At 38.9% G+C, this 27,846-nt stretch overlaps 1 protein-coding gene across 3 annotated transcripts; it reads left to right on the top strand.

Moving 5' to 3' along the window:
* Window positions 1-26,335, top strand: rrbp1b (ribosome binding protein 1b). Of its 3 annotated transcripts, none has more exons than XM_059024943.1 (22): window positions 1-212; window positions 4,155-4,842; window positions 13,106-13,257; window positions 13,884-14,006; window positions 14,466-14,618; window positions 15,505-15,623; window positions 16,587-16,740; window positions 17,435-17,573; window positions 18,300-18,487; window positions 18,955-18,992; window positions 19,098-19,188; window positions 20,003-20,095; window positions 20,516-20,593; window positions 20,695-20,784; window positions 20,883-20,975; window positions 21,655-21,726; window positions 21,844-21,927; window positions 22,107-22,190; window positions 22,743-22,835; window positions 24,573-24,656; window positions 25,430-25,528; window positions 25,805-26,335. In XM_059024943.1, the coding sequence occupies exons 2-22, from the start codon at window positions 4,185-4,187 to the stop codon at window positions 25,835-25,837; spliced, it is 2,718 nt and encodes a 905-aa protein (XP_058880926.1). In that variant the 5' UTR covers window positions 1-212; window positions 4,155-4,184; the 3' UTR covers window positions 25,838-26,335. The 3 variants fall into 3 exon arrangements, with proteins under 3 accessions (XP_058880926.1, XP_033874960.2, XP_033874961.2); XM_034019069.3 differs by having other exon boundaries at window positions 25,799-26,335; XM_034019070.3 differs by lacking the exon at window positions 22,107-22,190 and having other exon boundaries at window positions 25,799-26,335.
* Window positions 26,336-27,846: the final 1,511 nt, after the last annotated feature.

Here is a 27,846-nt window from a genome sequence, read left to right as displayed (position 1 = left end):
AAATAGAGGGCGGGAAGTATGTGGTGCCGGACCGGCTTTTTGCCAGCTCAGAAAAAGTGCCACGACTCCACAGACAGCTGAGAGACTGAAGGACAGGCGTAGGGAGACTGGGGAAGGGTAACTTGGAAAACTAAGAAGAAAGTAATACAGTAGACAGCTTAAAGTTGTAAATCACAGAAGTCGTGCGTAACTCTCACAAACCAAGTGATCAGGTAGGCTAAGGTTGGACTAGACGTTTGTATTGAAGTTAAATTAATTTCTGATTCATACTTGCTGTGGTCTTGAAAAGATATGATAGACTGTATTTCTGCAATGTATCTGCATTTGAATTCAAAGTACTGGTTAGACGTTTAGGTCTTTTTAATGATAACAACTAGGTGACATTAATTCGTTATCTGTAATGTTATGGGCATGTTTGAGATAGGTATGTGAAAAATGCACTTCAAAAAATGTAGACTGTCGGAAGGGAAATGTAGCATTTTCTTTTTTCTTTACTTTTTTTTTAATCGATACATTCTTTTAAAAATAAAAAAGCAGTATTGAGTCTTTTCAAAGTTTACCCTAGCCTACTTTTGTGCTTGCAGTGTAATTACAGTTAAACTTTAGATTTATTATTTATTTATTTATTTTTGACCACCAAAAAGTGTCTAGAATGTGAACCGGCGTTATCAAAGAAGTTAGTTACAAATGGTTGTGCATGTTTTTTTTTTTATTCTTCCAACGTTACGTAGGTAGCCTACTATAGTTATTGCTAATGTGAGTGTAAAGAAACACATGTAATCTTAAACGAGTTACAAATCGATGCGTGGGTGACTCTGTGTGCTTGAATGAGTGCTACGTGTTAAAAAAAAAATGCTAGGATTACTGTGGGACCGCGGTTAAAACAAGGACAAGAAGATCTATGGTATGCAGTACTGAAGTGGCAGACCTGTATACTGGGGGAGTAACTTAAATGTAATTATTTATAAATACATATTTCACATGAATGTTTGTTTTTATTAAAAAAAAAAAAAAAAAAAAGTTGACAAAATCCAGGTGCTGCAAATTCTTCCTTTTTTCGCCAGTGTACTGCTGCCTGTCCGCAGAATCTGTTCTGTCTTTTGTTGCAAAGACATTCCAGAACAGTTCAATAACATTATTTTATAGTGTGTGTGTGTGTGTGTGTGTGTGTGTGTGTGTGTGTGTATACAACTTCCCAACGTTTAGCATCACTTTGTCAAGGGAAAGTGTGTTTTGAAAACAAACGTTGGATGTATTTATTACAGGCTGTTGATACCATGGTAACTTAAACTATACAGCCGCGCTAATTTATGAAGTAAATATATGTATATATTCAAAAATAATTCTTAATAAAAATAATAAAATAAACTACTTTTTAAACAGTCTATCTGCATTTCCCATGATGCCCCGCCTCAGTGCGTCTGAACTTTAATGTGTACGCTAATTAAAACTTTGCCTCTCGTTTAAAGAGCGCTTTGTATTTGTCCGGATAACTGTTTTGTAGGCACTTTATAAATTACAATAAGCGTCCTCCATTTCGTTAAACTGAGGTTCACGTGCACAATTTGAGATTGACCTTTCCTCGCGCTATAAGAATCGTCGTTTAGCGGTTTAGAGCTTTTTCTGGAAGTTCAGCTGTGGGAATGCAGTAGAGGGATCGGAACCTCTGGGTCCTAATGTTCCTTGTGCTCTTTCTTTACATAAGGAGTAACAACCTAGCCGTGTATCTTTTTTTTTTTTTCTTGGACAATGTTTTTGCATACACCCAAGCACACAAGCAATGCAACGTTTCACTTTTGTGTGTTGCTGGTTGCGCTTTCTCAGTCTGAGCTGCTGTAATGATGCGGCGTGTCGTGGACACATTGTCAAGGAGCCCCAATGAGGATTTCAAATGTAAATATTTCTGTATCATTCCTACTGATTCATATTCCTTAATTGTAATTATAAAGTCTTAATTCATATTTCTTCAATGGGAAGCCGATATTGTGTTTTGAAGTAGAAACTTCAGTACTCTAGTAGTACCTTTTTTGATGGGGAAACGGATCATAACACAAAACGACTTCTTATTTTATTGAAATTTAAGTGCAGCACTGGTCTCCCATGCCAGACGTGTGGCTCCAGACTGTGACGCATATAGCCTATATATATATATTATAGGGAAAGCTTAGACGTGTTCTACATTGTGACGTTGCATTTACACGGTCGGTGCATTGGTCTTACCTGGTTCCTGCTGTTGGAGATAGTAATTAAGATTGTAAAATGCTGTCCTGGTCCACTGGGAACGAAGAAACTGCCCCTCCCCCTAGGATTCATTTTGGTATTGGAAAGGAGGAGGCATTGGAACGTCTTAACACATGAGCAACTTTATGGTGCATGATTGTAAACTTATCACGAACGAAAGAACAAAGTGCAATTGTAAAAAAACAAACAGTGGAATCATTTTATGTGAAGGCTAGGGTCCAGATTATTATTATTTTTTTGTGGATAACCTGCAGTGTTAAACTACAGCTATGGCCAAAAAGTTTTGCATAGTCTAGAATTTTAGGATCGAGTAAAATAATATATGTAATCTAAATACTGTAAAGACATAAATATTTGCAAGTCTTATTATGCGGTTTTCGCATATGAAAAAAAGATTATTTTTTTTTGCCCAAATGTCAAATTCCAGTAACAATACATGCTCTGTATATTGCAACAGGTCGCCAACATTTCTGGAGTAAAATAGGTTTCATGGGTGTGATTCGCCAAATATTTTTGGTCGAAAATATTTATGGCTTTACAGTATACTAGTTGGTCAGACAGAATGCTAAACCTACAGCTTTGGAGTTGGAATTCAAGTCTGCTTTTTAATTACATTCGTGAAAGTAGACAGACTATTGTGAACCTAACTGGGACAGAGTTTGAAATACTTGGTCATTTTCTTTATCAACTGTCACACTGTGTGCAGTGCTATGATCCTGGCAGCGATGGGATAAAAGTTGTGATTTTGTAGATGGTTATTAAACAGAAGTTCGAAACCCTGACCTCCCAGTCTTTTCCTTGACTTGGAATGAAAATAATTTAATGTAAGCGTGAAAGCTTTCTCCTGCTCTGTGCTGGAAATAGTTTTGGATGCAGCTCCACAATGATTGTGTGGCGGAGCGAAAGAGTCCCATATGATTTCAATTGACATTTGAAACCAGTGATTGGTCATTTTCCTGCAGTTGAGTGCTTAAACTCTTCTAACCTGATAGGGGGCATACCTGGGGTGTGTTCAATAAGCAGAGAGCTGTCTCGTGGCTCCCTGTAACATATGTTAGCAGTTAAGTGAGATTTGAAATGTTTGTTTAATTTTTTTAAAATGTAATTACTTCTACTGTATTTTTGTAATAGTTACTGACACTTGTTTTGGTTTAGCATCTTGAGGCACGAGTCAGATTTCTTAAGTTTATAAATAGTCTGTTTCCTTTTCTAATAGTCACTTAAAAAAAAAAAAGTACCATAATAGGTTTTAAAAACCTAAAATGACAACATAAATATTACTTATTACACATGTTTGTCATACCATATTTGAGAGCAATCCATTTGCAGCCACCGCACTGATAATGCAGGTCGGCCATTTTGGACCTCCATCAAGGCAGCTCTGAGCTTGACTTGCTACTGTTATGTAGCGTTCTTGGCGTGCAGGTCGTTCATAGAAAGCGCCACGTAACGCTCTGAAGCGCTCTGCCTATTGAACGCACCCCTGGACTAGCAAACGATGAAAAATATGGGCGCTAAACCATTTTTACATTATTTTTTGACATTATTTTTGCAATTATTTTTGCATTTCATAAAAGTATTGTCCTTGAAATGGTCAGTGTTCCAAATACTACTGTATTTTAGCATTTTAAGCAGATGTTAAAACGTGTGGGTGTTTGAGTGATGGTCATGGTGGGTTCTCACTAGGCAATGAGGTGGGAGATATTGTGCTGCATTGGCAGGTACAGTGTTACTGTGCATAATTAACATGGGCAAGACTAGGAGGAAGAACTGTCTCCATATTGCACAGCCCACAAAAGGGACTGAAATTGTGTCTGCACTGGACTTCAACAAAATGTAAAATCTGTTTAGCCTTTTTTGAAAGAGAAATAAACCGTTCTGTACTGACCTTTTATCAATTGTTTGTTTTTTAGGTTCAATTCAATCGGTAATAAAAAGCAAAGATGGATATTTACGACCCCCAAACTCTGGGCTTCATGGTCTTTGGTGGCTTCATGGTCATCTCTGCCATCGGGATCGTCTTGGTCTCCACATTTTCCATGAAGGAAACCTCTTACGAAGAAGCTCTAGCCAAGCAACGGAAGGAACAGGAGAAGCATCAACCCAAATCTGAGAAGAAGAAGAAGGAGAAGCTGGCTGAGAAGGGAAAAGCTAAGAAGAAGAAGGAGGACAAGCCAAACGGAAAGCTCCCGGAGTCCGAACCCGCTCAGGAGACCGTCAGCGAATCTGAACCAGAGGTCACCGCTGTTGTCCCCGAGCCCGCTGTCCCGGAGACCCCAGTCGATGCCCCCCGCCAGGTCCTTCAGGAGCAGCCTGCCCCCTCCCCCAAGGACAAGAAGAAGAAGGAGAAGAAAGTAGCCAAAGTAGAGCCGGCGACCAGCCCTGTCGTCCCATCACACCAGGCCCTGGTTTCCAAACCCACCCCTATGCTGGAGGCAGTCACCAAGGAGGTGCCCGTCATGGCTGTGCCACCAGTCGGAGCTCTGCAGAGCGCCCCTGTTGCCCCCACCAAGAAGCCTGAGGTGGTTGCCAGCAACAACGATACTAAGCAAGAGGGGGCTTCGAAAAAGAAGTCTGTCTCCAAGAAGAAGGCTGAGCCAAGTAAGTCCTTTTCTAGTCATTTTGCTCGGCACTTGATAGTGGCATTGAGTTTTCCCAAAGTAGTGACTCTCTAAAAGCAATTTCAAGAACTGGGCACCAAGATACTGGTTTGTCTGTCATTATGTACAGTTCACACACTCATTTTTACAAATATTCAGCGAACCACTTATCCAATGTGGTTAGTGCATTTTCTTTAGAGCATGTTGTTGAGAGTGTCATAACCTGGGGAGATAACCTCTGCCTATCCATCCCATCACAAATCTGCTTGTTTGGATCTTGATTTTATAGTAAAACATTATTACAAATCCATAAGATTTCAGTTTTTTTAGGCTGGTTAAACCCATTTCGCGCTTTTAATTAAAAAAAAAAACAAAAAAAAACAAAAAGAAAAAACATGCAGTTTTATGAGGATAATGAGGAGGGTCGGTTATAGATGTCTGCTGTCTTAGCTTGCTGTACATTTTTGCCTTTTTTAAAATAACTTCCTTACATCACTTCCTTCATCTTCCATCTTCAGCCGTTAATGTTTTCAGCAGCCTCATTAAAGGAAATTGCTTTTTTTTTTATAAATGTGGAATCGACAATTATTTCTTATTTTCTGCCCAATTTGGTAAGCCCGGCTCACCGCTGCCACCCCCGTGCTCACTCGGGAGAGACGAAGAAGGACACATGCGTCCTCCGAAGCGTGTGCCGTCAGCCGCCTGTTTTCTTTTCACTCTGCAAGCCCGCCATGCAGCCACCTCAGAACCTGGTCATGCTTTTGCATGAGTTTTATGAGTTTTGGCTAATGAAGGCTACGTGCTCTGAACGGCTTGACCAAATTGGATCTCATTAACTGCTGTGAAGGGAGCTTGTGGTGCCCTTAACTGAATGGGATCGTGTGAGACGGACACAGGCTCGTGCAGGGTCAGGAGAACATTTCTGCATGTTACCGCGAAAACAGAATTCTATATTGAGGTGTGCGTGTGTGTGTTTTTTGCTTTTGTGTGCTTTAAGAACACCTGGGTAGAATATATGGTTTTGAGCCTGTGATGCAATCTTGGCTTTGACACTTGTGCATCGCCAGCCAAACCAAATTCGAGACCTATATTATTGTGTGTTAATTTACTCTGACCCATGCTTTGTTTCTTGTGTAGAAGCTACTTTCACATGACAGAGAGTCATCTTTTAAAGATTGAGTCACTGCAGCTCACTCCTCCCACCCCTCCAGTTTATGTCTTAGTCTACCCAGGTATTTTGTTATGGTTCTAAAGGCTTCTTCATTAATGTGCTAGATTATACAGTACTGCTCAAGTAGCTTTTACCAGGCCATAATCTTAGACCTAAGGCATCATTAAGACTGCAAGCAGTAATATAAAGAAATACAAAAAAATACTTTCTGTAAGCGGTTAACAAATAAAGCACAATCCCAAGTAATCTACTGTTCACAGATTCGAATCTGGTCACCTAGTGATAATGGGCTCCCTCCTCACCTGTTGGAAATTCTGTGTTTTGAGTGCCTAACCAAAGACAGCAAAACCCTTCACCTGGCCTAGGTGTACATCTGCCTGTCACTGGAGCTCAAACTAAATGGAAAGGATTTACTGCACAAGTGGAATGAAGTTATTCACAGGTGTTGGGCTTTGTGCCACTCATTCCAGTACACTTGTCGGTACAATTCAAAAGGAAGACCTTGATCTAGGTGAAGTTGCCAGCTGTTTGTCAGTTTGCAAGGTGTCTGCTATTCTGCAATTTCCTCAAAGCTCTGGTGCCCTTCATCCCTATGAGTTTCCTGGCACTGTGGCCCCAAGGCAGGGTACTGTTGCTGTGCAGAAAGCCTGTAGTGAGATAGACTATTTGCATGTGTATCAACCTACAGTATTTCAGCTTTCCATGACAGATCACAAGACATCAGTGGTGAAATGACTCTCCGTGCAGTACTGGCACGTAAATCCGTGCTGTAACAAAGTATTTAGCCGTACAAAGTCATTTCAGTCAGAGTGCTGCTTTTAACTTTCACCTTCATTTAGAAAATCATTATACGGGATGTGGTGCACTGCAGTTTGAAAATGGGATCAACAGAAATGTAGCTGTAGGACTGAAGTTTTAATCCTGCAATATAAGTCAATACAGTATAAAGAGAAGTGGGGAGCTGCAAGAGGTACTTGTGGTCTTAAATGCTGAAGATGTCTGGCCATCTATAGACTTTTCTATATATTCTGCAAAGACAGAGAATTCTTGTTTTGTGTATTCTCTTTTATTCGTGTTCTTTCTTGAAACTGATCGCCCTGCTGTAACTGACTTATAGCACCCCTTCCAGTGTGGTGTTTGACAGTTAAGAATTGGAATACCAGCCTGGTGTTCAGCAGCCTGTAAGTGAAAGCTTTTCAAAGAGGGAACTTGACAAGGCCCTTCATTGTGAGATAATGCTTCAGAGACACCCCCACAGTGACCGTGCTTTGTTCGTCATGTCAGGCTAGATAAAATACTTTAAATAACTAGAACTTCTACATTGATGTTGGTTGACACTTCATTTGTGATGCCACAAAAATAACACTATTTTTTTTAATGCCCAATTACAGTAGCCCTGATTTTGTTTAGTTATTTTAGGGAAAAATGATAACCAGAACTAATTTAAGTACCACATTTAAATAAATAACTAATATATATATATATATATATATATAATATATATATAAAATTTCTCTCTCTCTCTCTCTCTCTCTCTCTCTCTCTCTCTCTCTCTCTCTCTCTCTCTCTCTTCTCTCTCTCTCTCTCTCTCTCTCTCTCCTCTCCTCTCTCCTCTCTCTCTCTCTCTCTCTCTCTCCTCTCTCTCTCCTCTCCTCATCCTCTCTCTCTCTCTCTCTCACTCTCTCTCATCCTCTCTCTCTCCTCTCTCTCTCTCTCTCTCTCTCTCTCTATATATATATATATATATATATATATATATATATATATATATATATATAGGTACAGTATGCTTCTTGAAGTACAGTAACTTTTTAAAGCACTTGCTGTCTGTCCAATGCTGCAGGGAATTTCCCAGTTCATGTACAGTGTACTGTACTTTCTATCTTATCAGACTCCTTCTGTTCCAGGATATTGTAGCTTGAATGATCAGTGTTTCATCTGATGACAGATACTAATAGAAGCCTTACCAGCCAGTGTAAAGAATGTGCTTGGTTAATCTAAGCTACAGAGTCTTTTTTTTTTTTCTTCCTGGAATTGATATCCAGCACTTGCATGTGGTGTTCTTCACAAAAGTTATTAATCGCTGTTCATACCGTAAATCTACAGGTAGGCCGTCTTCACGTTTTCCATTAATGGATAAACTGGTAAAGATGACCCCTTTTCAGTAAAGCCTTTTATTAGACTATAATGCATAAAAAAAAATATTGGCCAACATTCCTGGTAAATGGCATCATTGAAGCGTGATAATGTGGGTTATGGTCGACTGTTGAGTTTCCAGCAAAATCCTGAATCGGTTATTGGGAATCGCAACAGGGGAACTCACAGCCGCTAATTAGTGTCAATTTTGAGTTTGGAAACGGTTCAAGGCACTGATTTCTAAAGACACATCGTCTGCAATCAGTTAATACAGGGTAATGCAACGAATGGACTTGCCTCACCTTCTGTTCTTATGACCTTTTGATGGGCGAGTTGAAGTGGATTATGAATTTATAATATGTATATATAGAAGGTACTCTATCCACTGTGAGGCTTTTAAAATGTAACAAATTCTAGCGTGACCAGACATCCCCGGTTTGCCCGGGACAGTCCCCTTTTCCCATAAACTGTCCTGATGTCTCTAAACTTTAAAGTACCGGTTTGCAATGGTGTCAGAATGTACTCCTTACTTTAATTATGTAATCCAGTTCCAATCCTATAGAAATATTTATCCTGTAGGTCACTGTACTAAATTGAAAATACAAAGAGGGTTAAAAATAGCAATCTATATTTCATAATATAGTTAAACTTGGCCACGAATTGGAAAGGGAAGGTGTAGTGGTTGTCTCCAGGACCTCCCAGTTCAGAACAATTGGTATACAAATGATTTACCTTTCACTTCTTCTTTTTGCAGTACTTCCACCTGCCTGCCCTGGCTGCTTTGTGTCGTCAAGATGCTTATAAGCCTTATGAATGCCATTGGTTTCTAGATTAAGGACATTCAAAGCCCTTCAAAAGCCCTTCAGTCTATGTAAATGTTCTAAATGGAAAATCTACATATTTGTACTGCCGTTCCAGTGTCTAGGCACAGTGTTTTTTGGCATTGTTCTCGCACAGCTGAAGAAATACTTTTGGAGCAGACTGACGTGGCACGGGCTGATTTGAGACCTGTTGGGAGGGGAGACTGGCCAGTCGGAAGCAGTCCTTCACACACACACACACAAAGTGAACTGACTCGAAATAAATCAATGTTCGCATTAACCGTTCCAACATCTTTAACTGAAAGAGCGCAGCTCAAAGCAGCCTTTAAAGTAAGATTGTGCTTCATTAGGGCCTGAAGAAATGTGTGCTCGCCGTATACTTTGGCATCTCGTACTCTTCCTGATTTGTCTGGCTGATTGTGGCACAGATCTTTGAACAGAAAGGTTGAGGACAATTAGTGTACTGTTTGTAAAGGAACCGTATGCTGTGTTTCCACTGGGGACTACTAGTTACTTGTGGGCTCAGTTTTTGCTTCTTTGGTGAATGCAGCTGTGATCTTTTTTGCCATTTAGATAACTTTTCACATGTTAATGTATTCTGATTCCAACTTAAAGCACCTTGACGTGGCTTCCACACATAGCTAGAGATGCATTTGCATTTTTACACAGCTGCAGTTTATCAAATAGACCCATGTTCTCTTTTGCTATTGGTGAAAACTGGAAACTATTATATGTTTATGCCTCTATTTGGGACCTGTTTACAATCCTATGGATTGGATTAAGGAAAGTTTAGTTAAAGACTTTAAAAACACACACAGTTTTATTAATTTTAAATCAAGTTAGCAGTTCCCAAAATGTTTTTCAACTATTTGAGAAGGTACAGTAAAAGTTTAATTCTCAGTTTTCAAATAGCTGTTTTAATACAATAGTGTTTTATAAATGCGCTATTCTAAAACAGTCCTTGTAAAATTAAGACAAAAAAACCCCTTCTAATTATACTTTCTTTATCTATTTATTTACTTTTTGACCAGTTGAATAAGACCGAATCTACCCGTTTAAACTGCATTTTTTTTTGTGTGTGTGGCTGTCTTTAGTCATCTTCCTGTTCTAAGAGCTAGGCCTGCCTCATTAATGTAATCTCCATTATATTTATGCAGCTTGCAGCGGTTTGTTTGGGCTGTTAGTGGGCTGGCAATCGGAGTGCTTGTGTACACACTGCTGTCTCTGGCTGGTTCAGCCTGGCACTGGATCTGGCACTGATGCCTGCTACTAACACTGCACAGGCTGGTCTGTTTAACTGGATTCTTCTTGCTTTGTCTACTGGGAGCTTTAGAAGGAATGAATTGACGAAATAAACCAAAATAAAAGTGAACATGCAATGCAGTCTGTGTAAAGAATTGAAATGTAATTCTGCACCAACTGCCATGTTTTCCTGTTGGACTCAATACGAAGTCCACCTCTTTGATGCATTCTCTACTCCTACCTAATCTCACAATTCTGTTCCATGCTTGGTGTCTGTCTCTCTCTCTCTCCATTGTTTTTGTAACTTCTATTTCCAAATGTAAAAACTATTTTTTCTAAAACTATCTTGCTCATATTTGATATTTCTTCCGTAGGTATCATGTTCTTATCTACTCTATTTTCCAGTGCCTCTTTACCTGCTTCTGAAGTTTCATGCCTGGGAACACTGGGGTACAGGGATTTTACTTCCATGCAAAATGAAATGGTATTCTCTGGAAGTTTAACCATTTTATAATATTAATCCTTTTGAAAAAATGTGTTGAATCTTTAACACAGCTAGGTAAGCTTTCAATATGTGGCTGCAGCTGCCTTTCAGCTATTTCTTCAATAACATATGCGGGGTTATCAATTGTGCTCACAATCATTCGCATCGGGTGTTTTTCTTTGTGCATTTTTGCATACCTCGAACCAAACCTGTTCTTGGATTTTGCGGAAGCATGTAATTTAATTATTTTGCTACAACCCCATTTTTATATAATCTGTCTGCCAAAATTCTCACTTCTTTTTATTATGCTGTTATTAGTTTTTTCTTCATATGTATTTATATTTTGCAATTCAGTCCCTACACTTTTATATAATCATCTGTTCATTACTACCTTTAGCCTCTATCTGCTGCTCTTATAATGACACTATCATTACTACCACTCCAGAGCCTCTATCTGCTGCTCTTATAATGACACTATCATTACTACCAACCCAGAGCCTCTATCTGCTGCTCTTATAATGACACTATCATTACTACCACCCCAGAGCCTCTATCTGCTGCTCTTAGAATGACACTATCATTACTACCACTCCAGAGCCTCTATCTGCTGCTCTTATAATTACACTATTATTACTACCACCCCAGAGCCTCTATCTGCTGCTCTTATAATGATTTGATAACTGGCCTTAGTTACAGGTAATTATAAAAACAAATCACCAAAAACACCCTTAACTTATTCAATTCAAAAAGGATTTACTTAACGTAATCCTGTATTTAAAAAAAAAAAAAAAAAAATTTTAAACTGACCTTTTGACTTTTATATAGCCAAACCAACACACATTCTAAACTTTCGCTTATCTTTTTCATTTCCTCAGAAAGAAGGGTATATATTTAAAGGCAGTTCCCATATATATTTTAAAAAGGCAGTTCCCAGTTTCTCACTGGGTGTAATGATTAAAAGCTTTCTTCTGAGCCTCAATTGTTGTACCTGTAACAAAGGCCAGTTATCAAACTTGTTTTCAATGTTTTATTTGTATTGATGTAACTTGGATTGTGTCCAACATCATTTTAGCCTTTCAGTAAGTGACGTGGTTTGCTTGACAGCTCACCCAATTTGCCAACAACACGTCAAATGTCACTCTGGATGCAAAGCTTATAGAGTACTTCATGCTAAATACATTATGTTTAAATGTTAAACAATTATGATTTGATGTTTTATAGTCTAATGTGTGATTAAAAGTAATACTAATAATGTAAGGTTTGGGGTTTGAAAAACTAATATCTTCAGTGCCATTGACCGGGGCTGGACTGGATGACCAAGTTCAGTGTAAATACAAGGCTTCCTGTGCTGTTTAAATTCAGTAAAGCCTGCCGGTTTAATGCCTGTGTGGTCCAGGCAGATTCTGTGAAGTCTAGCAGATGGCCTGGTCGTTGTTTTTTTTTTTTTTTTTTTTTTTCTTGAAAAAATGTTGTACTGGTTACTTTAGCTGGTTTAAGTTGTGCTGTCTAAGTTCAGTGTTATTTCCGGGCTTGCTAATTGGTTTGCTTTGATAAACTTCAGCCTGCAGCTTATACGAGTCTTAATACTGTAATCCTCATTTCTGGTCTGTGTGCTGTAGAGTAATATTGAGCAGGCACTCTAATACACTGGGGCCAGGTTTGATGCCAGGAATGGGATTTTAATGATGGCTTTCGATGGGACGATGCGGCACTGTTGGGATTTGGTGACTATTCAAGGAAACTCAAGGCTGCCGTTTTTTAATTGTGAGATTTAGACGATTCATGAACGGGAAATGTTCTGCTTAGCTTTTCCTTTTAAAAAGAATGAATTACAGATAGAGTAACTGTCTCAAAAGCTTGCCAAGTTCTGTCCTTGCATACTCTGACACTTGGTATTTTTTTATTTTTATTTTAGCAGAACACACACAATTGCTCTGTGCAGAAACAATCTGAGGTGCATTTTATTTTATTTAGAAGATTTCTCTACTGTGATCGGTGCTACTAATAAACAATATCTGCCTATTTGCTAAAACATATACAAATCAATAAAGTACATGTTTATATTGAAATTCTATCCTGTTGACCAATCCTACTTCACCATTACCAGCAAATGAGTTGTGCTGTAATTCTATAGGCACTAGGGCAGACTGCTTGCAAGCATTGTTTTTAATAAACCACAAAGGCCTTGATGAACACATGTCAGAACCTTTTGTCTAACTTTCTTTTACTGTTACTCAAGATCACATGACAAGGTAATTAAAGATAATGAAGACTTTACTGTCAACAGAAGGGGGATTTAAGTTATTGAACAGGGCTTGGCTCGCTCATAATAGATTAATATGTGTTTTTAGTAGAAGTAATGTAGTTTCGGAGCTCAAAGTCAATTTCACTGTGTGTTTTTTTTCCATAGCTCCCCCAGACTCCCATGATGGTCCCCTGTACCTACCCTACAAGGCTCTGGTTTCCACAGTGAGCAGTATGGCTTTCAGTGAGGGAGAAGCCCAGCGCCTGATTGAAATTCTGACAGACAAGGCAGGCATTGTTCAGGACACCTGGCACACGGTAAGGCCCCCACTTCAGCAGGGCAATTCACTTTCATATTAGATTAATTAATTCACCTCAGTTCTGCTTACGTTTGCATCTGGGAACAGGAGAAAACACAGCTCTACATTGTGTGCTGCACACTTTTTATCCACATTCTTAGCCAATAAATCAATGCTGTGGTAGGTAATCTCTAGTGAACAAGAGGTCGCTCTGTGTGACATAACAGTAATGTTACTGAAAGTCATTCGCGTTTGGGATGTTCTCTGTATAGGATGAAAGATAGAGCACTTCACAATGCTGGTAGTGAGGAGATCAGAGGAGCAGACAGTCCAAAGATGAGTGTAATCTAAATTTATCAGTTGTACCAATTACAGTGAATGAGTGAAAACATAAATACCCACGGGCAGATCATTCTTATACTGGGCCAGTGAAACAGAACCTACCTACTACAATACAGTATTTGGTTTATTTTTGTGTCTCGTAATAGAATAAAAAAGGAACTGGTAAGTAATGTTGGCCGTATGTATCTGTAAAGATGGCCAAGCACCACCATCTGATTTCCTGGATGAGGTCTTTCGCAAGCATGCTACTGGAAGCGTATTTAAAAATGATTTCAATGTAATTTCTTTTTACCTCTTGTCCAGGCCACTCAGAAGGGAGACCCCGTCACGGCCTTGAAAAGGCAGCTGGAGGAGAAGGAGAAACTGCTCTCTGCGGAGCAAGAGGATGCCGCTGCGGCCAAGAATAAATTGCGAGAGCTCACGAAGGTGAAGAGACTCTTGTGCTGCTTGCAGTTATTTACTGCTGCTTTGTGTTCCCTCTCCCCACTCTGGAGTAAAGTTAGAGCTTCACACTTGGCCCGTTGTAGTGCTGCGAGTGGGATTTGTACTCCAGGATTTTTCATTGACAAGGACTTGCTGTGCTCATTTGGCTAATCAAGCAAATCCCATTATTGCTTTAGTCTGACTGGCAGCAGAATGTTCTGCCATAACATGGAAATGAGCCTTGCAAGATCATTAGCTATGAAATGTATAAAGACTACATCTGTGTTTTTATTACAAGTTTTGGGGAATTTACTTGCATGTTTTAATTTAATTTATTTATTTTTTTAAATGTACTTGAGGAAATCCATCTTTTAAAAAAAAAAAATATATACACACCTTTATTGATGTGTTCAATACTTTTCTCTTCCATGATGTTAAAGGCATGCATTGTTTTTGACTTAGGAGCTGACTGCAGAGAAAACCAAGGTAGCCTCTGTGGAATGTAAACTCAAGGAGCAGCTCGCCTCTCGAGAGCAGGAGATCGCTGCTTTGCAGGCTCGCATGCAGGCCAGCTACCAGGACCATGTGACCGAGACGCAGCAATTGCAAACCAAGGTGACGAAACACTGCGTGGTGCACTCGAGTCTACAAGGGAGTGTACAAAATTGGAAATGGGGAAACAAAAACTGGCAGCCAGTTCAATGTTTCATTCCTTTTAACAAACATCTATTGTGTGCATTTGTAGTGTCTTTTTTTTATTGCTGTAAGAGGTCAAGGCTATTTTCATTGACAAGTAGATATGAGAACCTATGATGCTCGTTCTTAACATAGTCAGTACATCACAATGCTAGTAATGATGTGCACACAACTTAGTTATGTTTGCAAAGTAGAATAGCAGGGATAAAATGATTGTTTGTTGTAAAACTGAAGACTGTAGTTGCAGACGAAGTTATCAAACATCTCCGAGGATATCCTGGTTTGTGTTTGTTCTGCTTTAGCCAAAACAAATACACTCCTTGGTAACTTCACTACATATTGGCTGCACTTGTGTCTTGCATGCTCATTGTGTGCTCAGTACAGCACAAGATTTGGTTTTTACCTGTAGAGAAGAGGAAATCGTAGTCCTTTCTCTCCTATTTTTTGAAGTCATTTTTACAGATAGAAATCCACTGAAGAGACTTGCATGCAGTGTTAGCTGTTTACGTTTTCATAAGTTGTGCACACAAATGATCTAACCCAGAGCTTTCCAACCTTTTTGCCTGAAAGCGGGATGTGTTAAGACATAAAAAAAAAATATATATAATGTTTTATGTGTTAACACACCACTATCTGGTTGGTGATCATGTCCAGCCTTCACCTCTAAATCAAAAAGAGCCGTGTCATGGAGGTCATTAGAGCCAGGTATTTGACAGCTCTGAAGTAACAGCTCTGACGTAACCCCACCCCAGCCCCCCGTGGCTTGTTTGTGTGGAAGAGCCCTGATCCAAGCTTTGAATTGCAGGTCCGGACCCTCCAGGAACAGCTGGAGAACGGCCCCAATGCCCAGCTGGCTCGTCTGCAGCAGGAGAACTCCATTCTGAGGGACGCCCTGAACCAAGCCACCAGCCAGACCGAGAGCAAGTAGGGAGCACTCATTAAAATACGCATTAGCAGACTAAGCACAGCCATGCTGTCTTAGGCATTCCTTACCCTAGAGGTGCAGCTTACTTCCTTACCAAGTGTATGTGTGCCAGCAATTTATCATTTTGGCCCCATTGATTAAAAGTAATTAAATCTGATTTCAGTGAATAGTTTTTGGTTGCATGTTAATGTGTTTTTAATGTGCACCATTTCTGGTACAACAAGGAAAAAAAAAATTCAATGCTTTAGACACCTGAGAGGAGGAATCTTTTTAAAATCAATTCCCAAGAGTCTCAGACTGTCCTAACCCTTTCACATAGCCAAAGGGATCATTTTGAGTACAACTTTCAAATCTGTCGGTCAACATGGATTTCATGGCAACGGTTGTATCCACAGTCACGCATCTTGTCGGCGATTTGCCCATAAATTACAGCATCACGCACCGTCCCTTCTATTTGTGAATTCACCTCCTCGTCAGCCTGTAAAGTTAACAATTTCTTAACTTCTTCCGGATTCCAGTGACTACCTCGTTCTTGATCAGCCATTAGATTTGAAAAAAATGAAATTGTGTAACACCGACGACAAAAATACCCAACATGTCCGGTATGCAGTCACATGGGATGTTGACTTTCAATCCAAATCCACTATTGTGCTTCAGTGCCGGTATAGCCTTTCACACAGTAGTGGAGAGGCTTCAGTGCCATGTCTGAACCACCTTGCATGGTGGTTCAGAGACGGCATGAAACATGACTTCTCTGTGACAGTATAGGCAATTCGCACAGATCAGTGCCGGTTCTGAGCTGTCATAACTTGTCTGTGTGAAAGGGGTATACGTTGCATGACTTTTTGTATACTGTGTGTGTGTGTGTGTTAACCAGTGTGGATAGAAATACCACATTACTGGCGATCTAAAAGTCGAATCCAGTGTTACAAGACCTGGCTAAATGTGTGTGTATTTTTCAGGCAAAATGCTGAACTGGCCAAGCTTCGCCAGGAGTGCACCAAGCTGACCAAAGACCTGAGTGATCAATCAGAGACCCTGCAGCAGGATGAGCAGCAGAAGAAGGCCTTGGAGGCCAAGGTGGCTGCCTTTGAGAAACAGATCAGTCAGCTTCAGGTAAAAATGATACCTAATCCCTGCTTGGTCCATATTTAATTGAATTCACGAAGTTAGCTTACTGCTGTGCAGACTGCCTATGAATCTGTTCTCAGCTGTCAAGGGGCAAAAAAACAGCTAATGCATGGCTGCAGAAGATAATTTCTTTTGCACTACCGTCACACTAATGCAGTAGATGCAATAAGAAATTGCATCTTATCTCCTAAGGGATCTGAGATCTGTTTGGTTTAGTGAAAACCAATTCAGAAGGAGACTTCAAAAAAGACGCTTATTGCATTGTTGAAATGCTTTGGGCTCAGGTTATGGCATATGGTTCATATAGTAGTTCAGATGAGGATAATCATTTGCCCCTTTAATGGAAATGTCTGGATAAAAGCACCATCACCATATTAAATTAATAAATATATACCGTCGCTTTCCTGTAGTACTTGCTGTAGCTTCCTATAGTATTTGTTACAAAGTGCTTGCTGTACTATTCTATAGGAATCAATCATTATTTTGTTGGTACAGTAGTATTCATTTATTTTATACATATACAATACATTTGTGGCAGTTAGCCACATAAAACCGAAGTAGGGCAGAAACCCCACCAAGTGGTTGGGTGACTTTTGAAACTCCCTGTATTTGTAATGAATGTCTTTGCTATTTGAGCGTGAACGTTGCAGTAATGTATTCAGTGTGTGTGTGTGTGTAGTCCACCCAGCAGGACAATGAGAGCGCTCTGCAGAAGAGGCTGGATGAAGTGACTGAAGAACTCAGGAAAACTCAGAGCAACAACACCAGCCTGCTGTCTGACCTGGAGAAAGCCAAGAGCGAGCTGAAAAACCTCACAGGTCAGTTTCTTAATCGTTCTGCTGAAAGGAAATCCAGTTCTGTCAACGATTTGAGTAGCTGGTGTCCATCTGCCATCAGGTTAACAATAAACATGTGTACTGAGTATTAATGGGGGGGAAAAAAAACAACGAATAGCCTGTATCTGTCACAAACCTTTGTATTTGCAAATTAACTTCTATTTGACTTGATAAAAAGCCTTATCAAGTTTTAAAAAGGTCACCTCACATTATCTAGGCGGGAGTGTTTAGATGATTCATGATTTTGATGGCTCTATTCATTAGCTCATGGTGCAGAAATGTCGACTGCTCACTGATCTGATTATGCTGAAGTTTAAGTTAACACGGGATGTTCAGCATGCTGTGGTTTTTCACTGTACGGACCCCTAATTGGCTCACCTAATCTTGGGAACGGCTCGCCTGAATGAGATAAATCCACAATGGTAAACACAGGGATGGAAATAAGACTCCTATTGCATAGCAGTTTCGCCCATTCCAGGTTTTACTACAAGCTTGATTAGCCGCAGTGTATTGGTAACAAGCTCAGGTGTGTGATTCTTAAACTCATAGTAAAACCAAGAGTGGATGAAATTGCAATGCGAGTCTTCTCTCCACCCTGAAACATGCTTCTACACCTTGGGAGCAGCAGGGTTAAAGCACGATGCTGACACATGGTAGAGGCTTTTTTTTTTTTTTACAAAAAGCTTATTTAATTGAATTGTTGTGCAGACCTCCAGTCGAAAGTGTCTTCTGGAGAGGCTGAGTTGAAAAGCAAATGGGAGGAGGTGGAGAGCCTAAAGACCCAGCTCTCCGAGGCCAATGCAGAGAAAGTGCAGCTGGAAGAGAGGATCAGATCCATAGAGACCCTGCTCGAGGCAGGCCAGAGCAAAGAGTCCGAGAAGGATCAAGAACTGCAGGTACAACTGCACCAAATGAGCTGCGTTCTATAAATTCAATCCAGATTTATATAACACACGTTTAAAACTTATATGATTCTTTGTAAAGCTTGCTTTGGTGTTGCTGCACCCTCCCTATGTAATTAGTAAATCAAATAGGTCTGTTTTAAAACCCTGAAATGTATTTTGAAAACGTTTTATATGTAGGATTTACGCACACAAACAGTACTGATTTAAAGCTGAAAGTTAAATAAGCCAATTTTGCCACCTTGTGGTTGTTTTTGATAATTCACTGTAAAACCTATGTTCTTATGTAATGCAGCACAATCTGATGTGGTCACCTCAGCCACAAACTCCATGACTTTGGACAAGTCCGTTTTGTTTATAAACATCATTATTCCAGCTGTACAACCATGAACAAGTCTGAAGGTGGTGGTTAATCTCAGGGCTGCAGTATTTTACCTTTTTTGTTTTGCTGTGTTTTGCAGCTTGCCAGAGCAGCAGAAACTGAGCAGCTTCAGAACAGGTATATATTTCAGAAGATACTTTTGCACAATTTAACAATACTAGTTGCTGTTTTAGCTGCTTTTTTTTTTGGTAGTGTGCTTACAGTCTTTTTGTTTCCTTTTAGCTTAAAGGAGAAAGACGCCCAGGTGTCATTACTCGAGAAAGAAATTCTACAACTGAAAGAAACATTTGAACAGCAAGCAAACATAAATAATGTAAGGTGGTTGTTTTTTATAAATTAAATTCAGTCTGGAACATTTCAATAAAATGTTCAATAAATGTACAAAACACATTTTGTGTTTTACTGTTCATTTTATTGGTAAAAGTGCACAAATACTGTGAACCTTTTTAGAAGGGTCTAATGAGCAGTAATAGGACATGCATATCTAGGAGTGCCTGCTGTAGAGATTACAAAAGTAGCATCAGCAAATACCATTGTGTCCTTGATTCATCTTGTTTCTTGCTAGTTCTGCAGTGTAATCAGCACTGAGGTAAATGCTTTGTGAATACGGCCCAGGGTGTCGAGCTTCTGAATGGACTGGTGCCAGGTGGTTACTGTTTGACACTGGTGTATATCCAACTGTGGTTTGTCATCACCTTGTTCCAATAGGACCCAATAAAACTGGACAGCTATGGAAGTATTATGCTCGGCTGAAAAATTGTGTGAAAAAAAATTAGGTGCTACTAAGATGACCAAAGTTAGAACACTGTAGCAAACTGTTTCAGAATGTTGTGTTTTTATATTAAATACAAAATCACGGTCGAGAATCTGGTTGGTGATTTTAATGATATGTAAAAGCAGCCACAGTCTTGACTTCCTCCCTAGGAAGTTGTAGAATTCTGGATGATATCACAGAATTGGTAACTGTTACTCCAAGTCATACAATTTGACGACTTCAGCCTGCTTATATTTCTGGCCTAAAAGATTGCTTCCAGAATGCATGATCTAAGAGTTTATTCTCATACAGTATGTTGGTCAGTGATTTTAAAGAAGCTTACAGAGAGACAACGATGTGTCTGTTTTTACAGGCTGATGCAGAGCAGCAGCTCCATGCTTTGCAGAAGGAGATGAGAGAGACCTTGCAGACTCTCTTTCCACAGGTCTCTGTAGCCACAGACCAGGTACCAAGCCTATTGTCAGTTTACCTTATAAACACATTGGACATGTATATACAGGGTAACAGCTGTATTTGTTAATAGTGTACTAAAAATATATTGTGTATATATTTAAAAATTTTAGTTCTGAATTTTTTTGTCGAAGTATAAACTTTTTTTTAGTCTATATGAGAACAAGATAATATTTATACAAGACCTCAGACCGGGACCTAGGAGTCCCATGAGGTTCCAACGTGATTTCTGACGCCATGTGTTAACATATGCTGTTAAGATAAGCAGGACCTTGATGGTGGGTTATTAGTGGGCAGGATATTGGGAATAAAGCTACAAAGAAACACTGTACCTATTATTGGGAGGTAACCTGTTCATATTGGCTAATGATCAAACTGGCCTACTGAGTACTGCAAATGTTGAATTGCTTTTCAGACTAACTGGTTAGAAGAATTTAAACAGAAGGCCCAGGAGGATCTGATCCAACAAACGCCAACCACCACAGAATCGCCAGTGAGTACAGTCTTCATATCCCGTGGAAATAACCTGGGATATTGTGCATGTTTGAGATTTTTGGTCGGTTTCATCAATCTGTACCTTGCTTCCCATTTTAGGAGCTAGCACTTCAGTTAAAAGAAGCTGAAGAATGTCAGAGCACTTTACAGGCCGAGTGTGAGCAGTACAGGAGCGTCCTCGCTGAAACCGTGAGTGTGCCTTCCAAATAAGGGACTCGAGTAGTTTTAGGAATGATTTCAGTATTTGGGGCTTCTGTTCATATATAAGTGTGTGTGTTCTTTCACAGGAAGGCATGTTGAAAGACCTACAGAAGAGTGTGGAGGAGGAAGAGCTGGTGTGGAGGGCAAAACTGGCAGAGTCCGAGGAGCAACTTAAGAAGGTAGGTGTCGTGTTTCGAGTTCGCATGGCAGAGTGCATTATAACACTGAGGAGATCTGAGATGAAAAACCAGTGTTTAACACTTCCTGTTATTTATAATGTGGATCGTGTATTCTTTTTTGAAACACAGAATATAAACCCTGTGTGTGTGTAATTTTATATATTAATTCTAGGCAGCAGTGTGGAGTAGTGGTTCGGGCTCTGGACTCTTGACCGGAGGGTCATGGGTTCAATCCCAGGTGGGGGACACTGCTGCTGTACCCTTGAGCAAGGTACTTTTACCTAGATTGCTCCAGTAAAGACCCAGCTGTATAAATGGGTAATTATATGTAAAAATAATGTGATAATCTTGTAACAATGGTAAGTCGCCCTGGATAAGGGCATCTGCTAAGAAATAAATAATAATAATATACAACTATCTATCTATCTATATATATATAGATATATTATATATATATATATATATATATATCATATATCTATATATATATATCTATCTATCTCAGAGTGAATTGCGTAGCTAAATATAAGGTTGATTTCTTAATGTTTGTAGGTTTCAGAATATATTACAAAAAATGGGCTGATTTTAGTATTGTATGAATGAATATTTGATCGATCTACACCCCATCTGAAGAATGTCTGTCTCTCTGAATTGTAACATGGGCTTGTTTATTTGACAGGCACTGGGGCGGGTGCAGGATCTGGAGGAGGCCATGGAGAACCTCAAGCTGGAATGCCAAAGCACAGAACAGGTATGCAGCTGTATAGAGAGGCTCATACTGCAGGTCTCATCAGCAGCACTGAGTTAGGAAGGTAAATGCAGTCCGGTCCTTCAGCTCACCAGAGTCTCTGTTGCTGTGTTTGTTTAGATGAAGGTGCAGGTGTCTCTCTTGGAAGACCAGCTGGAAACTGCAGCCTCAGAATGTCAGAATTACTCTGAAGAGGTATCTTTGGTAAGTCTTAAATTTACAAATAATAAGCAGTAGTTACTATGTATTAAGTATAACATTTACGCACACGTTTTAAAGAAACTATTAGTCATGTGACGTTCTACAGTGCTGGCGTCTGTAATGTGTTTATACGGTTGGGAGTATTTCATTTACTGAAATCCCCCCCCCCCCCCACACTCTAGTTGGGGGACTTGTTATCAGAAGCTCAGAAGCAGCTGGAAATAGCCACATCAGATGTACAGAAACAAAGTGAAGAGCTTGCTTTGGTAAGAGCCATTTCCATTTTTAGAAATGTTTCATGGAGTACATGTTTCATGCTGTATTTGAAAACTGTACAAATTGAAGGCAAGGGACAGGTTTGCTGCGAGTTTAAGGCTTAAGAAATCATGCATCGAAACAATCATCTACAATACTTTGGGCCAAACAATTCTGTTTTCAGGCATACATTGAACTGTGTGACCTGGGCTGGCAATGCCCTTGGAAATTCCAGAGTCCTAGGTGCATGCAAAATAAAAGCCCATTACCCAGTCAGCTGAACAGCAGACACGGAAAGAGTACATTGTGTATACTACATTACATTACTCCATATTACTTATGAAGGACTTGGTCAACATGAAACACCCCTCTTTGTATTCACAAATATAAATGTATAAGAAAGATGTATACTGTGCTGTTTCCTTGGCTTACATCTTTCTTTTTTTTTAAAAAGGACCATTTATAAAATGTGGTATTTAGTTTTTGTGTGTTTTTAAACCAATACTCTGAAGTGTCGAGTGGTTCTGTGTATTTAACAAGAGCTTCCCGACCCTTCGTTCCAGGTGAGGCAGCACCTGAGTGAAATGAAGAACCATGTACAGGACGGGGAAGCAGTTTGGTCACAGACTGAGCAAGCTGAGCAGAAACCTGACAAGGTTAGGGTGATGAGACAGTGGGTACCCGAGGGTAGCACCCGGCAGGGCCTTTTCAGGAAGTACTGGACAGCTTTTCAATGACGATTTAGAGTCAAACCACTATAGCACGCACGCGTACCGTTTATTATATATATATATATATATATGTGTGTGTGTGTGTGTGTGTGTGTGTGTATATATATATATATATATATAATGTGTGTGTGTGTGTGTGTGTGTGTGTGTGTATATGTGTGTGTGTGTGTGTGTGTGTATATATATATATATATATATGTGTGTGTGTGTGTGTGTGTGTGTGTGTATATATATAATGTGTGCAGTAATGGTGGAAAAATACTGTATGTTCAAGAGTTTATCCTTACCCTTATACAAGTTTACCATAGTAAAAGCACAGCAAAGTGTAGTAAAGCATAGTGAGGCATTGTAAAGCATATTAATAAACATGGAAAACCAGGGTAAACTATGGTAAATGCATAGTATAAAGCATTGTAAAACTGCAGAAAGGGTATTTCCATTTAATTTGTATATTTTTTGATATTTTTTTACATTTTCACCCAATTTTAAATGCATGACACATTTAATTACAAGTGTTTACTGTAAGTTACGTGTTATTTTGTGAAGTATCTGATATTTTAAGACCGCTATTTGGCGATGGTACTAGATTACCTGAAGCCAGTCCTTTTACTGTGTGCTTCAATACTTCCTGAAAGGTAAAAACTGCTCATTAACACTAAACAGTGGTTTGACCATTTGTTTTGCATCTCTTCACAAAAAATGGTATTTAAAATCTGTGCAAGCAAAGGATTTGCAACATTGTAGTAATCCCTCAACACTGGAAATAAATTGGCTCCAGGCATTAAATAAATAACCATTTTAAGTACGGGTATATAATGTTTAAGATATATTACAATTTATTAATTTTTGGTTTAAAACCAGTAATGTCTTCCATTTTTCATAATCCAAACCAATTTGTGTTTACCAGCTGTGTACAAATCTGTCAGTCAGGGTGGAATCCCCATTGAGGCTACTTTTACAGGAAGTAGCCTCAATTTACATTTTTCAATGTTGTGTTCATCTGCTTTTACAGGGATAGAAATAAGGCTCCCATTGCATAGCAGTTTGATCCATTCTTGGTTTTACTATGAGTTTTTACTAAGATGCACCTGAGCTTACCTATGGCTAATCAAGCTTAAACCTGGAATGGGTGAAACTGCTGTGCAATGAGTCCTATTTCAATCAGTATTTTAACTGAGTTCGAGCTATTCCACATTTTTAGTTGCCTGCCATAGAAATGTAACGTAGGCTAGAGAAGCCCAAGTCTCCTTTTTTTTTTATATTTGTAAGAGCCGGCTACTTTTCGTGCACAGAGCAGCTCCTGAATTCAGAATCATAGCACAGACCCTAAATGAAAAATCAATACTTTATTAATTGCAGTAAAAACCAAAGTGGATTGAAACATCCTAAAGGTCGTGGGACAGACCTGGAATTCAAAGCTACATCCTCTTTTAAGGCTGAGAAGGACATGAAATTTAAATTTTAGTTTTAGTTTGTAAAACAGTTGGAACTCCCAGATACCTTTTTTGAAGCAAGACTGATTCTTGGTTTCTCTTTCTTTTAGAATTTCTAACTCGTGTTGGTTTTTTGTTTTGTGTCTAACTGGATAGTTTTGGTGGTGTTTTATTCTGATTTCTTATTCTTAATGAATACTTGCTAATTGTGTGTGTTTTTTTTGTTTAGTTGAAATCACAGCTGGAGCAAACTGTAGAAAAACTAGAGCACGAACAAACACTAAGGCAGAAAGTGCCTGACGAGCTTGATCAGGTAATTCTTTTTTTTTTTCTTTTTTCTTTTTTTAACTCGTTGCTGTAAGGGATTCTCATTTTGGCAGGTCTACAGCGCCAAGTACATAAGAATTGGCGCTTGAGTAGATAAGTCTGACCGATTTGCAAAACTACTACATCTCATGGAGGGTTTAATCATTCAGGATTGTATGATTTAGTTACGCAGGTTGAGCAAAGGCTTAGGGGTTTATCTGAAGACTACCTGGCCAGGATAAGCCACAGATCTTTTTAAAGAGCATTTTACACCCCTCTGGACTGAATCAAGCACTTACATATTTTTTTATGGGTAGTGGTAATCCTGGAATAAACACAGCTAGGTGGTTGATGCAATCTTGGGTGATTTTAGTAACATCTGTGGATTACTCCGGTAACCTTTAGCTGGAACAAATACACTTTTTATCCAGAAGAGAAGGTGCTGTACACATACTGTTGTAGAAACTGAAGCGAAGGACAACAGAGGGGAATTCAGAGAAAGCTTTACTTGGCTGTTGATCCAGTGTGCAGTTCCTCAAGAGGGGTTGAAGGGTTTAGTAAGCAGAGAAAGAATGTTATATGATCACTATTTTACCAAGTCTTTTTAAAATTACTCGTCAAACATCGAATTGGCATGGCCCTTGTTTCCCATACTGAGTGTGAAGCATTGTGCTCATTTCCTCTGTTGCACTTAGCACTGCAGGTGGGGTGCTGCGCAGGAAGTGGGTCTATAATGTGGTGACTGGATAGATGTGTTCTTATCTCATTATCTCTGATCAGGCTCAGAAGTTGGCGTCAGATCTGCAGACTGAACTTGATTTACTGAGAGCTGCTGAGGATTCTGTGACCTCTGACCCCGAAGATGTTACTCAGTTTAAGGTAATGTGCAACTGGGAAGGTCATCAATGCCTTCAATAATATCAAGATGTGGTTACACTAGTCCAAAACAAGGTTTTGTTTTAAATACGACGTAGTGTTCCTTAGACAAAAATGCCTACTTTCAGAACATGGTACACATTCTTTTTAGTTTTAAAGCAATTTGTGGGATAAAACTTCTAAATGAAAGTAAAAATATATTGTCCTTTTTTTTTAACCAGCACATGAAGTGGCATAGCTTTAAATAAACTAACATTTCCTGCTTTCTTGCAGGATCAGGATGGAGAGTCAAAGGAAGGAACATCTGTTTAAGATGGCTACAAACTGAAGACACTACACAATTTGCCAAAATGCCTTACACTTAATACAGTTTTTTGTTATGCATTCCTAAACTATATGCTCTTTATTGTACTGTAGTTTAAAGATTTAAAAAAATATATATATGAAAGAACCAAATGTTTCATTCTGAGGGAGAAAGCTGCAGCTACATCATGTTTAAAAGTGTTTGCGATGACATGACATTCCATCGGTGTGGCTCTGACTCTGTCAGATATCTGTATACCCATTCTGTCGTCTGTTACCAGAGCACCTGAATGCTCGTCGTTCTGTGAAAAGGAAAACTGAATGTACGTTGGCTGGACATCAAAATAGTGCAATGTTTTTGTTTTTGTGAAGGAGGCAGGAACGTTGATGTAAGCAGTTGCAATAAAGTGCCTCAACTTCTTCTGTAGTTGACTGCCAACACAAATTTGTGAATTCTGTTAAGGGGGGAAAAAATAAAATGAAAAAATATACTACAATGTAGCCATCCTTTTTTGTACTTGTGTTTTATTTCTTTTTAGAAACTCTGTATTGCACTATATAGTGAATGACGGTATTCTTGCATTTTTAATTTGACATTGTGGACAACTGAAACATACATTAATTTACAGTAGATCAGCAAATCAAAGCAAACTGAGATCAAAGTCAAAGTATCCCTGGGGTCATAATGGCATCTTGGATTGAATGGTATACATAGTACAGTAGTGAGTCAATTATCCAAACTAATTGGGACTGATACTAGTTTGCATAATCTATTTGTATGGCTAATCGAACAGGTATTAATAGCAATTACTGTACCTTTTAATAATGTAAGAAAAGTGAACATATACAAGTACTTGGTACACAAGTACCTACTGATGTATAGCTAGTAACCTATTCTATCACATTAAGCATACAACATTACAAAGCTTTACAAATCATTAAATTAATGCAATTAAGTAAAACTTTAACACCTACAGTTAAGGTTATGAAATACTGTAATTAAACATAACTAGTGTTCTGTGTCTTTTTTAAAAAAAAAAAAAAAAAATCGGAGTTTGTTACATATATTAAATAGGGATAAAAAATAGGTTAAAATTAATTGGATCATTCATTGGTAAAAATCGGAGGGAAAGATCTCGGTATTTACATGTGGAATATGATGAGTAGCAGTTCTGGTTTGCCGAAATTAATTTAATGTTTCACTATGTTATGACTTGTTCTAGTGTTACTGTATATGCCAGGTGGTTTCAGTACTGTACAGCAACTATCAAGTGGGCTGGCATCAGCTGTATGACATTAAGCAGAGTGATAATAATCCACTGGATGAAACGTTTCGATGTGCTGATAAAAAGCAGTGGGTGATATTAAATGGAGTTTACTGTATGGGGATGATGAAAATTATCTACAGTACATCCACTGATTTCAATTTGAAATGGATAGATGCCTCATATAGCCCAAGGTTCTGATGTTTCCCAATAATTTCATTTCATCACAATTGAACTAGGACTTCTCTAAACAAGTTTGAACGATGGACAGATATGTCCGATCACCTCCATATACTTTCCCAGATTATGACATGAATGACTTGTGCTAAAAAGTAAACAAACAGCCAAAGCAAGTTTCATCACAATTATTGCAATACCTATGTAATATAAGCAAAAGTTTTCTCAATGCTTTAGTTTTATTAGTTACATTAACAAAACGAATTGCATTGCTTAAATATCACTGGAACCATTTACATGTATACAGTATACGCCATGCAAAGAACAGTTAAACAAGATCAACATTTTATTTATTTAAAATCTTTAAACTAGAAAAATAATGTTCTCGTTCCACAGTGGCAGCATTTCGATAGCTGGTTACTTTCATTGAGATCTGCAGAACCTCATTTGTTTACAGTAACAGTACTTTTGAAAGATGCAGGATTGGTGATGGGGTTTTTGGAGGCAGCTTTATGACATCATACAATTGGACCCCAAGAATGCTCAGCTCACAGATCAGCGCTACTGGAACACCAT

This window comes from Acipenser ruthenus, chromosome 6, assembly GCF_902713425.1.
Source record: "Acipenser ruthenus chromosome 6, fAciRut3.2 maternal haplotype, whole genome shotgun sequence".
Lineage (NCBI taxonomy): Eukaryota > Metazoa > Chordata > Actinopteri > Acipenseriformes > Acipenseridae > Acipenser > Acipenser ruthenus.
This window is presented reverse-complemented; position numbering and strand designations above follow the sequence as displayed.

What these genes read in the sequence shown, in the direction of transcription:
- rrbp1b (XM_034019069.3), top strand. Translation starts at nt 4,185, where the DNA reads ATGGATATTTACGACCCCCAAACTCTGGGCTTCATGGTCTTTGGTGGC. An exon ending in AAAGTGAAGAGCTTGCTTTG is followed by an intron (nt 22,191 to 22,742) that starts GTAAGAGCCATT and finishes CCTTCGTTCCAG; the next exon opens with GTGAGGCAGCACCTGAGTGA. An exon ending in CTGAGCAGAAACCTGACAAG is followed by an intron (nt 22,836 to 24,572) that starts GTTAGGGTGATG and finishes TTTTTTGTTTAG; the next exon opens with TTGAAATCACAGCTGGAGCA.